General features: G+C 37.7%; 1 protein-coding gene across 1 annotated transcript in view; it reads right to left on the bottom strand.

The window, feature by feature from the left end:
* Positions 1 to 1,009: 1,009 nt before the first annotated feature.
* The window catches only part of mybl1 (v-myb avian myeloblastosis viral oncogene homolog-like 1), an 81,412-nt gene continuing 71,683 nt past the window's right edge, over positions 1,010 to 10,738 (bottom strand). The window contains exon 16 of the mRNA XM_048528471.2: positions 1,010 to 4,276. Within this exon, the coding sequence (XP_048384428.1) occupies positions 4,151 to 4,276 (126 nt within the window). The 3' untranslated portion in view covers positions 1,010 to 4,150. The remainder of the gene's footprint in view (positions 4,277 to 10,738) is intronic.

Raw genomic sequence — 10,738 nt, 5'->3', positions numbered from 1 at the left:
GGCAACAAAAACAAAGTTGCTGGAAAAGCTCAGCAGGTCTGGCAGCATCTGTGAAGAGAAAAACACAGTTAACTTTTTGGGTCCAGTGACCCTTCCTCAATCGGGTCACCGGACCCAAAACTTTAACTCTATTTTTTCCTTCACAGATGCTGCCAGACCTGCTGGGCTCTTCCAACAACTTTGTTTTTGTTCCTGATTTACAGCATCCAGAGTTCTTTCAGTTTTTATGTAGTCATCCAGAGGCCCAGGCCAAAGTTCTGGGGAGATGGGTTTGAATTCCACCAAAACAAAATGGTGAAATTTGAAAGTGACACAATTGAGAATAAATTAGAGATGATATACCCACTGCAGATTATTATTTAAAAATGCACTGGATTCACTAATCCATTTCCTTTAGGGAAAGTAAGTTGCCATCCTTTTCTGGTTTGCCCTACAGGTGAGACCAGATTCTCAGCAATGTGACTGACAGATAACTGTCTCCGAAGCAACGAGGGTTAGACAAAAATTGCCAGTCTGACACACATTCCAGGGATTAATTTTTTTTTAAAAAACTCACTTTTACACTGCTAAATATTAGGCTGCCTTTAAAATTAAAAAAATTCATGTGATGAGGGCATTGCTGGGTAGGCCAGCATTTATAGCCCATCCTTAATTGAGGGTAGTTAAGAATCAATCACATTGTTGTGGGTTTGGAGTCATATTAGCCAGAATGGGTAAGTATGGTAGTTTCCTTCCCTAAAAGACATTAAGAAGCCAAATGAGTTCCTTGTATTCGAGTCCCATACAATGAAATTTCCCTTAAATAGTAAAAATCTAGTTGAATAATTGCAGTAGATCTGGAACTGGTGTGATTCCCAGAAGAGGAAGCCTGTGATTAATGAATCAGTATTGGACCAGTGATCTCACAATCACTAAAATTTTAATTACATTTCTTTTGTGCTGATTGCAGCTATTTTTCAGTTGTACTTTTTTTGAGATAAAGCTTTAAATGAGATACATGACTACATGATAGCACACAGCAATTTAATTTGACAATATAAATATATGGACAGTTGGTGCTCCACTTTTTGATCCTGGCAAGGAAAGGACAAGCACCAGTACAATAAAATACATGTGACAGATCACTGCAGAAGCTTAACCCAGATGGCAGTACAATGGCATAACTAAACAACTATTCAGTATTTATGCAGCATCTGTGAATAATGCAAGATAGATAACCAAAATTGTATTACATAAATCTGTGGAGATTACACAATTGGAGCAACTGCAGGATTTATACAACTGCTACATGTATGACATTCAAAACTTCAACCCTGCCGAAACAAAACCACCTAAGGAAAACAAAAATTAAAAGAAACAAAAAAAAACAACCTTCAAAAAGTGTCCAATTAAAATGTGCTTAGCCAACACAGCAAGCAAGATAGAACCTTCACACATAAAATAGCTGTTAAATGTTACAGAATCACTGTTTCCATCATACAAACTATGTACATTCTATACACAGTGCATCAGATGCTCCCTTATCCATCTCTCAGTAGCAGCAAGCATATCCTGCTATTGTGCATAGCAGTACAACTCAGGAGAGGAAAGTGTCTAAATATTTTATAGCTATTTAATAACTATGTACTTTTCTTTAACATGTCAGTGCTACATTTCCATGCACACATTTTTACTCTGCAAATCCACATAACCAAAACCTTTCTACAAAAAAAATAGCATAAACACATCGCTTTAAAGTAAAAGTGCAAATATCTTCAGTTTAGGCATGAAATCAGAAGTTCACTTTAAGTTTGGGAAACTATTTATTTAACATTCAGTGGGTCTAATACAATTTGTTTCCCTCTTCAGAGATTTTTATGATTAGACAGCTTAGCCTTATGCGTATCTTTTCTGACAGTATACAAACTGATTATTTTTTAATTGATACGGAGCTTGAATAATGTGTTCTTGACCTCCAGTTTGCTGTAATATGGTAAGACCATGAACTGAGTTCAGAAAACATAAGTGTTACGGAGATGACTGGTCATTATAGTTGCACGACCTACAGTAAGGTGAGGCAATACGAACAGATGCATTAAAATTAATCAATAGATAGAAAATGGCAATTTAATTCGCTTTGCAAAAATATGCAAAAGATAATTAAAATAAATTGATCCGATAGTGAATTTTAAAGATTGTCTGCTATCAGCTGAAGCTGTAGCACAATACATACTGGAAGCTAACTAATGTCTTCACTAAATTGATAAATTCACCTTTAACATGGGAATTTCATGGCTCCCTGGAGAGGTAATTATTTATTCAAATCTTCATTTTGCTAGTTGAAATTAGGAGTTCTTAACATGGTTCAGCTATAATGCAGTTTCACTTTTTGGACTCCCATATTCCCACTATAACTGACCACCCAATGTAGAATTTTACTACTGCTTTAAAGTTGCTAAAAAGGTTCCCTCTCACCACTATTTATAAACATATGATGTATTGAGAATTAGATCATAATGCCACAAAAATATTATTAATCAGATGTGATGTCATGAAAAGAAAGAAAGATATGAGCTTCTACCCCTTTCCAAAACTGCAATAATTTTTCACAAACTGTAGATCGCGATTGATGGGAGTAAATGCTTCTTGTATTGAATAGAAAATCTTTGTTTACAGTGCAATTATGGAAGCAATATATATAATGAAAACTGATTAAACTTATGAATTGCAATATTAAGGTGCAACTGACTAATTATGGAATTGCATGCAATATGTTGCTAAAAAATAAAATGAACAGCAGACCAGATCAACAACAAAAACATTTTATGTCCTTTGGTTGTTTAGTCAATTCTTAATTTAACAAGGCAGCATTTGTGCGCATCCATTATTGATGAAACATATTAGTGCAGAGTATAAATGGTATTGCAATTGTGGCTAGATTTGGAAGTGGAACGGTATTAAATAATCTATAATTTACAGAGGCAGGATATGCTACTGTAAAATGCTTAAGATGCAGGTTTGTGCGCAGTTTGTGTCTGCTTCATCCACCTTCTCTCCTAGAAGCTAATGATGAGGAGGGGGGTAGCAGTGCAAGAGCAGTTTTAAGCAGGAGCATTAATCAGCAGTTACCTTATGCAAAGGAAGATGAGGAAAGTTTTCTCTCCTTCTACCCACGTCCTGTATCCAAGTACTCAATGGAATAAGGAGACAACTGAAAATGAATACCAGCCCCTACCCCTCAATAAACCAGTCCACTTTAATGGTTACACCTCAAGATATTTGCATTTCTTTTCTTCTAATATGAAAAAATTCATCTAATAGATGTGCATTTCTTGGAATGTGTGACTAATAGAAATCATTTCTTATAAACAGGAATCAACAGTGTCTCCTAGGTGCTCGATCCATACACATAAATACTATTAAGCTGAAAATAATTTAAGAAAATGTACCCTTTCCTCCCAATTAACATCTTTTCCCTGCTTCTACAAACAATACATTCAAGACGCTATCTCACGTTTCAGAAACTTATGTTAAATACTGGTATTTCACCACAGTGAAATAAAAAGAATTCCTCATCCTCTCTACATACATTATAAAAATACTTGGTTTTATGCTTCACTTACATTTATTTGATCATATATTAACATATGTTCAAAATAAAGCATACCATACAACAGGAAATTATCTTAGTTTCGTCAATTGCCAAATATCTAATATCAGCTGGTTTAATTTTTAATGCTTGATTCCAAGCAACAAATCCTAATTGGTCAATATATTTGGTTAAGAATTTGGATAAATTGCAAAAATATAACTACATGACAATTACCCATTATATGGCATTATATTCATCAATAGCATTTAGTCTGTTCTTTTTACAGCATATTCAAGACAAAAGAGTGCAACACAAGACAGTCCTCATCTCCACCTTTCCATCCATTGTGTTTCATTTGGCTTTAAATACAAAGCACACGTTACATTTAGCAAAAGCAGCTTCATTTTAGTTTTGGTTAGTTTTGTTTTAAAAACATCAGAATTTTTAACCAACTTAAGCCTCTTCACAAAAATCATGCCTACGTGGGTTAGGAGTTAGGTTTATAACAAAACACTTCAGCTCCAAATAATCTGGATCATTTTTAGTGTAAATTGATTGGGCTCCTTCATCAGTGGCCAGTTATAGAATCAGACTCCTGCTTGTGTTGCTGCCATTAAACGCATTCAGATATCTCCGAGCCTGTTCAGTCATTATCAACTGATCTTCTGTCTTCCCACAAGCTACAGCTTCCCATTCACTGTTCATCTGTGTATTGTATAAAATAAAATGCATCATTAGTGAGAAAAATATTCTTAAAAGTTTCTCTAAAGTAATGCCAGAGACTTGTGGTAATTTCAAAAAAAAAGCAGAGTAGTTATCAATTAACGTGCTTAATTAATCCACTCTTCCAATTACTACATTGTAACTTTTGAAAAACACTCTATTCAAATATCTCCAGAAGCTTTCATACTCATAAAACTTGCCAATGGCACAGATTCCATTCTTCAATGATAGACGATTGCTATGTATTTACGAATCTTTGCTCATGTTCAGAGGAACCTGTTCCTTCCTTAACTGGATCCTATATGTTCTGAATTTGGGAATGGACTCAGGCCTGACAGCGACATTTGTGTACAGTAGTGCACTCATTGCATTAATAAGATTTTAATCAGAATGCTTGGACTAATAGCTCAGAGGCAAATTTAAATTTTACCATGAATGTTTGAATATTTGTACTCAAAAAGAAGAATGACTTGCACTCATCCAGCCTTTTTCAAAACCACTGGATACTTTATAGCCACAAATACTTCTAAACTTTGGTGACTATTGTAAGGAGAAGATGAGGACACAGTGGTAATGTCACTCTGGTAACCTAGAGCCACAAGCAATGCTCTCTGGACATCCGTCATAAGCACACCACAGCAACTGGTGAAATTTAAATTCAATGATGAATATGAACAGAAAACTGGTCTGAGTATTGATAAGCTTGAAAGTATCATTTGCTGAATGTATCCTTGATCGCCCTAAAAACCTATCCAGTTCACTAACATCTTTTATAAAAGGTAATCCTTACTCGATCTGACTGATAATGTGATTGACTGTTATCTACTTTAACTAACTCTACCAAGGAAGTCAGCTCAAGGACAATTAGGGAGGGACAAAAAATAAGTGGCCTTGCCAGTGAGCGCTACCAATTCAGCCACAGCTGGCAGTCATAGAGCATGGAAACTGACCCTTCAGTCCATCTAGTCCATGATGACCGTGTTTTAACAAAACCTGAATGTGTAAAGCAGGAAACTATTTTTTAAAAAGTGTCCGTCCTGCCAGACTGTCATGGTAATCTAGCTGGTTTGATAATATCCATTCAGGATCAAAGAAAAACCTGCCATACTTACTTAGTCTTGCCTAATGAGTTATTGCAGTCCCACACCAAGGATGTGTGCTCTCAAATGCCCTGAAATGGCCAAGCAAGCCATTCGGCGGAGACAAACTGATACAAACATCATTACACCGACTAAGGTGCCTCACAAAATACAACTACGGCTATCTTCTCAGATCAGCTAGGGTCAGGTGATAAACGTTAGCCTTGCCAGCAACATACAAATCTATAAAATTAACACAAAGCAGCACTACCCAGATGATACAGCAAAGAAAAACTTTTGCTTTGACCTTCAGACTGGACATTGTCAACTCACAGACGTTCCCAAATGTACTTCAATGCATTTATCCTCCACGAAGTTGCAGTACAAATCAGTAATGGCAAGTTGACTTTTGGTAGCATAGACCCTGAATACTGGTGAAGAAAAACATGGATGTGTATGCTGACACCGCATGCACGCGTATTTAAATGAACTTGGGTATAAATGAATGTGTGTGAGAAGCGTGGTGAGTGTGTTTGCGGGAAGCGTGGGGTTTGTGTGTGCGTTGGTGTGAGAGAGAGGGTGGGGAGGTGCGTGTGTCAATAGTCAGTTCCTCATCCTCTGCCGTGAACTCATGCATCCTTCGAAACCCTCTTTTAATATTGCAATTCTTTTCCATGTGCACCCAGTGTATGTAGCTTTTACACGTCATCAGAATTCTGAGTGACGATATTGCAGGGTCTAGAATTGTGCATGAGTGTTTTCGGAATAGCGCACATACACAGTTGTGAATGTCAGCCAAAAAGAATTCAAAATTTGTCTGAACGTTGCAACATGTACTCATAAGAGCAATTTACAAACAATACCAATGCAAAGCAAATTACACTGTATGGAAGGAAATTGCTGTTAAATTTGGCCAGTGGTCTCTGGCCAAGACACTGTCAGGGAGAAATGCACCAGGCAGATGATGATTGTTAGTTGTAACGGTTTGTTTAAATTTTATTCCAGACTCTGATTAGTCAAAACATTACCCTGAGAAATGTACAGAGAATGGCTGTCACCCTTTTTATTGAGTTGAAACAGATGCAAACTATGTTCCCCATAGTCCTTTATCCTGCTTTTCATCAGTAACATTTCTTAAATTTGTTGATTGATATGAAGTTGAAGATTAAAAATTTGCAGGGTTGAGGAAAGAGAAGATCAATGTTACTCATAGCATGAATAAGAACAGAAATTGCTGGAAAATCTCAGCAGGCAGCATCCGTAAAGAAAAAGTCTTGAGTTAACGTTTCAGTTCCAGTGACCCTTCCTCAGAATAAAGGAAGGGTTCTGAGGAAGGGTCACTGGGCCTGAAATGTTAACTCAGATTTTTTCTTCACAGATGCTGCCAGACCTGCTGAGCTTTTTCAGCAACGTTTGTTTTTGTTCCTGATTTACAGCATCTGCAATTCTTTTGATTTGGTTAGCATAATTGTTCTGGATGCTGGAAAAGACATGAAGGGCTGATTGATCACTTGCTGTGTCGTATTACTCCCTGAATCTATGTCTGCCCACTGCACTGTCCAGTGATCATAATCCCCTTGAGTCAATCTCTCTGCAGCATTTGGCACAGGTATCCCTTCCAACTCCTAACTTCCATTATCCAGTTCCATATAACTAGTTTTGATTCCAGTTGTGTTAGTTGTTGTATGCTGAACAGAAGTCCAGGAATGGCTTTTACTTGACACGATGGCCTCCTGTTCTCCAAGGATCTACCTTAGAGTCTTTGCTATTTATTGGTCTTCAGTAACTTCATCTAAAAGTACGAATAAATTTTGATTTCATCAATAAAGGATCACACTGCCTCTCCAGTTTTTTGTTACTTCAAGACTCTTGTAGCATTGTCTGACATTAATTCAGGAAGAGGTTGTTATTCCTCAAACTGAATAAAAAGATGGACAACAGTTTTATCTTTATAATCATCTGCTCAATCCGAACCAGATCACAAAAATACCTCAGCATCCCTGAGCAAATCTCTAAAGCTCATTTTCTGTTTTGTACACCAGTTTATTTCAACCTACATGTCTATCACTCTGATAACTTTGACACGAGATCATTCCATTGGTCTTTTTGCTGACCTCCTAATCTCCTTAAAGAAGAATTAGAACAAAGCTCAGCTGCTTGCATTCGTATGCTGCACATCACCCAATCAATGGCCAATCATGACTTTCTTTTCCCATTATTGGACTTTTGTTAAAAAAAAATTCCATTCGCCCCTCAATGACACCCTACCATAATGGCCAAGTGGTCTAGCTAAATTCATTTCAAATATTCTTGAGGTTGGTCTCAACTGGATTCCACATAACTTCACTGCAAGATAACCACTCCAAAGAAGTGAATTTGCAAGACATCCTTGCACATAGGCCACACGAATTTACTCTCTATTGTTCCAAGTGAAACAAATCAATTATTTCGGATTACATTTTGTCACATGACTTTAACAGGTGTTCCAAATCGTATCAGTAACCTATTAGCTATAGGCTTGTTTAATATTCATTAATGGGAGAGTACTTTTCTGCATACAGAATGAAATTTTCATGGTGCTGGCATTTCTGGAGGATTAATGAAATGAGAGGTGGAGTGATTTTTTGTGATTTAAATTACAAATCGCCATTAGAAATAAAGAATGAAATGAAAATAGCACATGAGTTTATCCTTAAACATTAAACTGGTCAGCTGCGGTTACAATCATTTGGCATTGTAGAAAATGACATTTGTCACATGTGTTCAGAACTTGGTGCCTTTTTTCTGGGGCTGCACACGTCCACTGCTGTCTGACATTGATTGACCCATCATTAGAGTAGATTAGGTCACACCTGCTGTTGCAACCAAAACAAAACCTGCTGTTGCTAAGCATGTAGGCCCAAGTATTGCACCGAGTTAAGATTCAAATAATTTTATTCTTCCCTCTCCAATGCCTATAAATGTTAATTAAGAATACCTTTTGTCCCAAATCCTTTAAGTTATTAGATTCATTGACTTTGTACCTCCTTATTCTCACTCATAACCAATGTGCGTGTTTCATGTTATTCAAGTAATTAAATACGATACTATTCTTTCACTGACCTCCCATGGTAAACTGGCAGTATTGACTGAAGCAGTTATTGCATCAGTGCAGTGCTTTTTCTCATTAACTCACTCAACAACCTGAAGTAGTAGTCACTTCCACGACTGGAGACTTCCGGGTTGATGTACTTTGGCCAAACTGACAATGCAAATACCTCTCCCAAGATGACTAAAAGACAGTGATAATGGGAACTGCAGATGCTGGTGAATCCAAGATAACAAAGTGTGAAGCTGGATGAACACAGCAGGCCAAGCAGCATCTCAGGAGCACAAAAGCTGACGTTTCGGGCCTAGACCCTTCATCAGAGAACTCCTCTCTGATGAAGGGTCTAGGCCCGAAACGTCAGCTTTTGTGCTCCCGAGATGCTGCTTGGCCTGCTGTGTTCATCCAGCTTCACATTTGTTATCATGACTAAAAGACAATTCCCTTCAATATGAGAAAATTCAAAGGAATATAGGAAATGTACCTTCTCTACAATCTAAGCAGAATATTTCAATACAGACACCAACATACAAATTAGAACAGGAGTAGGCCCCAGCTCCTTGAGTCTGATCATGGCTGACCGGAATACAACGTCAAATCTGACCTAACGACCTTTAACTCCTTTTCTTAACAAGAATCTATCTACTCATGCCTCAAAAATATACAAGGCCTGTGGTTCCACCGACTTTTTTTAAAGGAAGAGTGTTCCAAAGATTCACAACTCAGTAAGAAGATTCTCCTCATCTGTCCTAAAGGGGCAAACCCTCATTTTAAAAGTGTCTCCTAGCTCTGGACATACCCACAATTGGAAACATCATTTCCATGTCCAGTTTGTCAAGATCATTCAGGATCTTATAAACTTCAAACAAATCTCCTTTAACTATTCTGAGCTCTTGCGAACTAACTTCTGCCCATCCAATCTTTCCTCGTAACAGAACCCACTCGTTCTAAGTATCAATCTAGTAAATTTCCTCTGAGCCACTTCGAACACACTTCCATCCTTCCTCAAGAGACCAACACTGATCTCGCCAATACCCTTTATAACTGAAGCATAACATTCTTCATGTTCAATTCCTCTCATAATAAAAGCTAACATCCCATGAGCCTTCTTGATTATGTATCGTAGTGCATGCTATTCTTTTGTGACTTGTGCAGTAGAACACCGAAATCTTTCTGAACCTCAGATTAAGAACATAAACAGGAACAGGTGTAAGCCATGCAGCCCTTCAAACCTACCCCAGCATTCTACATGATTTTGCCCCGGGCCTCAAATCCCCCATGCCAGCTCAGCTGTCAACTCCAATATTTCAAAAATCTATCTCCCTCCTCTAAATTCTTTCAGCAATCGAGCTCTTACAGCTCTACGGTAGAGAATTCCAGATACTCATTCATCTCAAGCTAAAAGATTTCTTTGTATCTCAGTTTTCAATGAGTGCCCCCTTATTTTATAACTAACTCCTCTATTTTTGAGAGCCCCCATTAGCAGAAAGATCACTTTCATTCTTCTAAACTCTAATGAATAAAAGCCTAGCCTGTTTAGCCAATCACAAAATCAATCTTTACATTCAGGAATCAGCCTATTGAATCACTTTTGAATGCCTCCAATACTGATACATACTTTCTTAAATTCACAGGGTCCAAAACTGTACATAGTACTCCAGAAATGACTTCAAACTCCACATAATTACAACAAGACTTTCCTATTTACTTTTGATCTGTATCCAGTGCAGATATATATAAGCAGAAGACACTCGCCAAAATCACCCAGGCCAAACGTGGTATCAGTGTGCAGCCTGCCTCCAATACAGATGGCAATGATGTGGGAGCCACAGGGCACAGCACCCATGAACACCTAAACTAAAAACAGAAGACACAGACGGGCCATCACAGGTGTTTGCTAGATGTAAGATTGAGCATTCTGCTGTTTAGATGTTTTTTTTACACTATCGATGGTTGTTTCCTATTTATGTGTGGACTTAAGGCTTACATTTACGGGCAACTACAATGGTATCATGTGCCTTCAAGTGAAATCAGAAGCCCTTTGCGGAAATGTCTGTAGAGGTGAGCGTCTAGGATGTCCTGTGCGCACTTCATGGAGTCAGGGCAGTTCTATAAAGCTGGTTTGGAAAGGCCTGCAAATCTCTGTTGAAATGCTTAATTAAGGCCTCCCCACCTTTTTGAATCCAGTCTCTCACCATTTGTGTTGCTATAATCACATGCCATTTCTCTCCTCTCAATGTTGAGTTCATCATCAGAAGATGCATGGTGCTATTTCATGTC

The sequence above is a fragment of the Stegostoma tigrinum genome, chromosome 5 (assembly GCF_030684315.1).
Source record: "Stegostoma tigrinum isolate sSteTig4 chromosome 5, sSteTig4.hap1, whole genome shotgun sequence".
In the NCBI taxonomy this organism is placed as follows: Eukaryota; Metazoa; Chordata; class Chondrichthyes; order Orectolobiformes; family Stegostomatidae; genus Stegostoma; species Stegostoma tigrinum.
The sequence above is the reverse complement of the archived record's forward strand: the minus strand, read 5'-3'. Positions and strand labels throughout refer to the sequence as shown.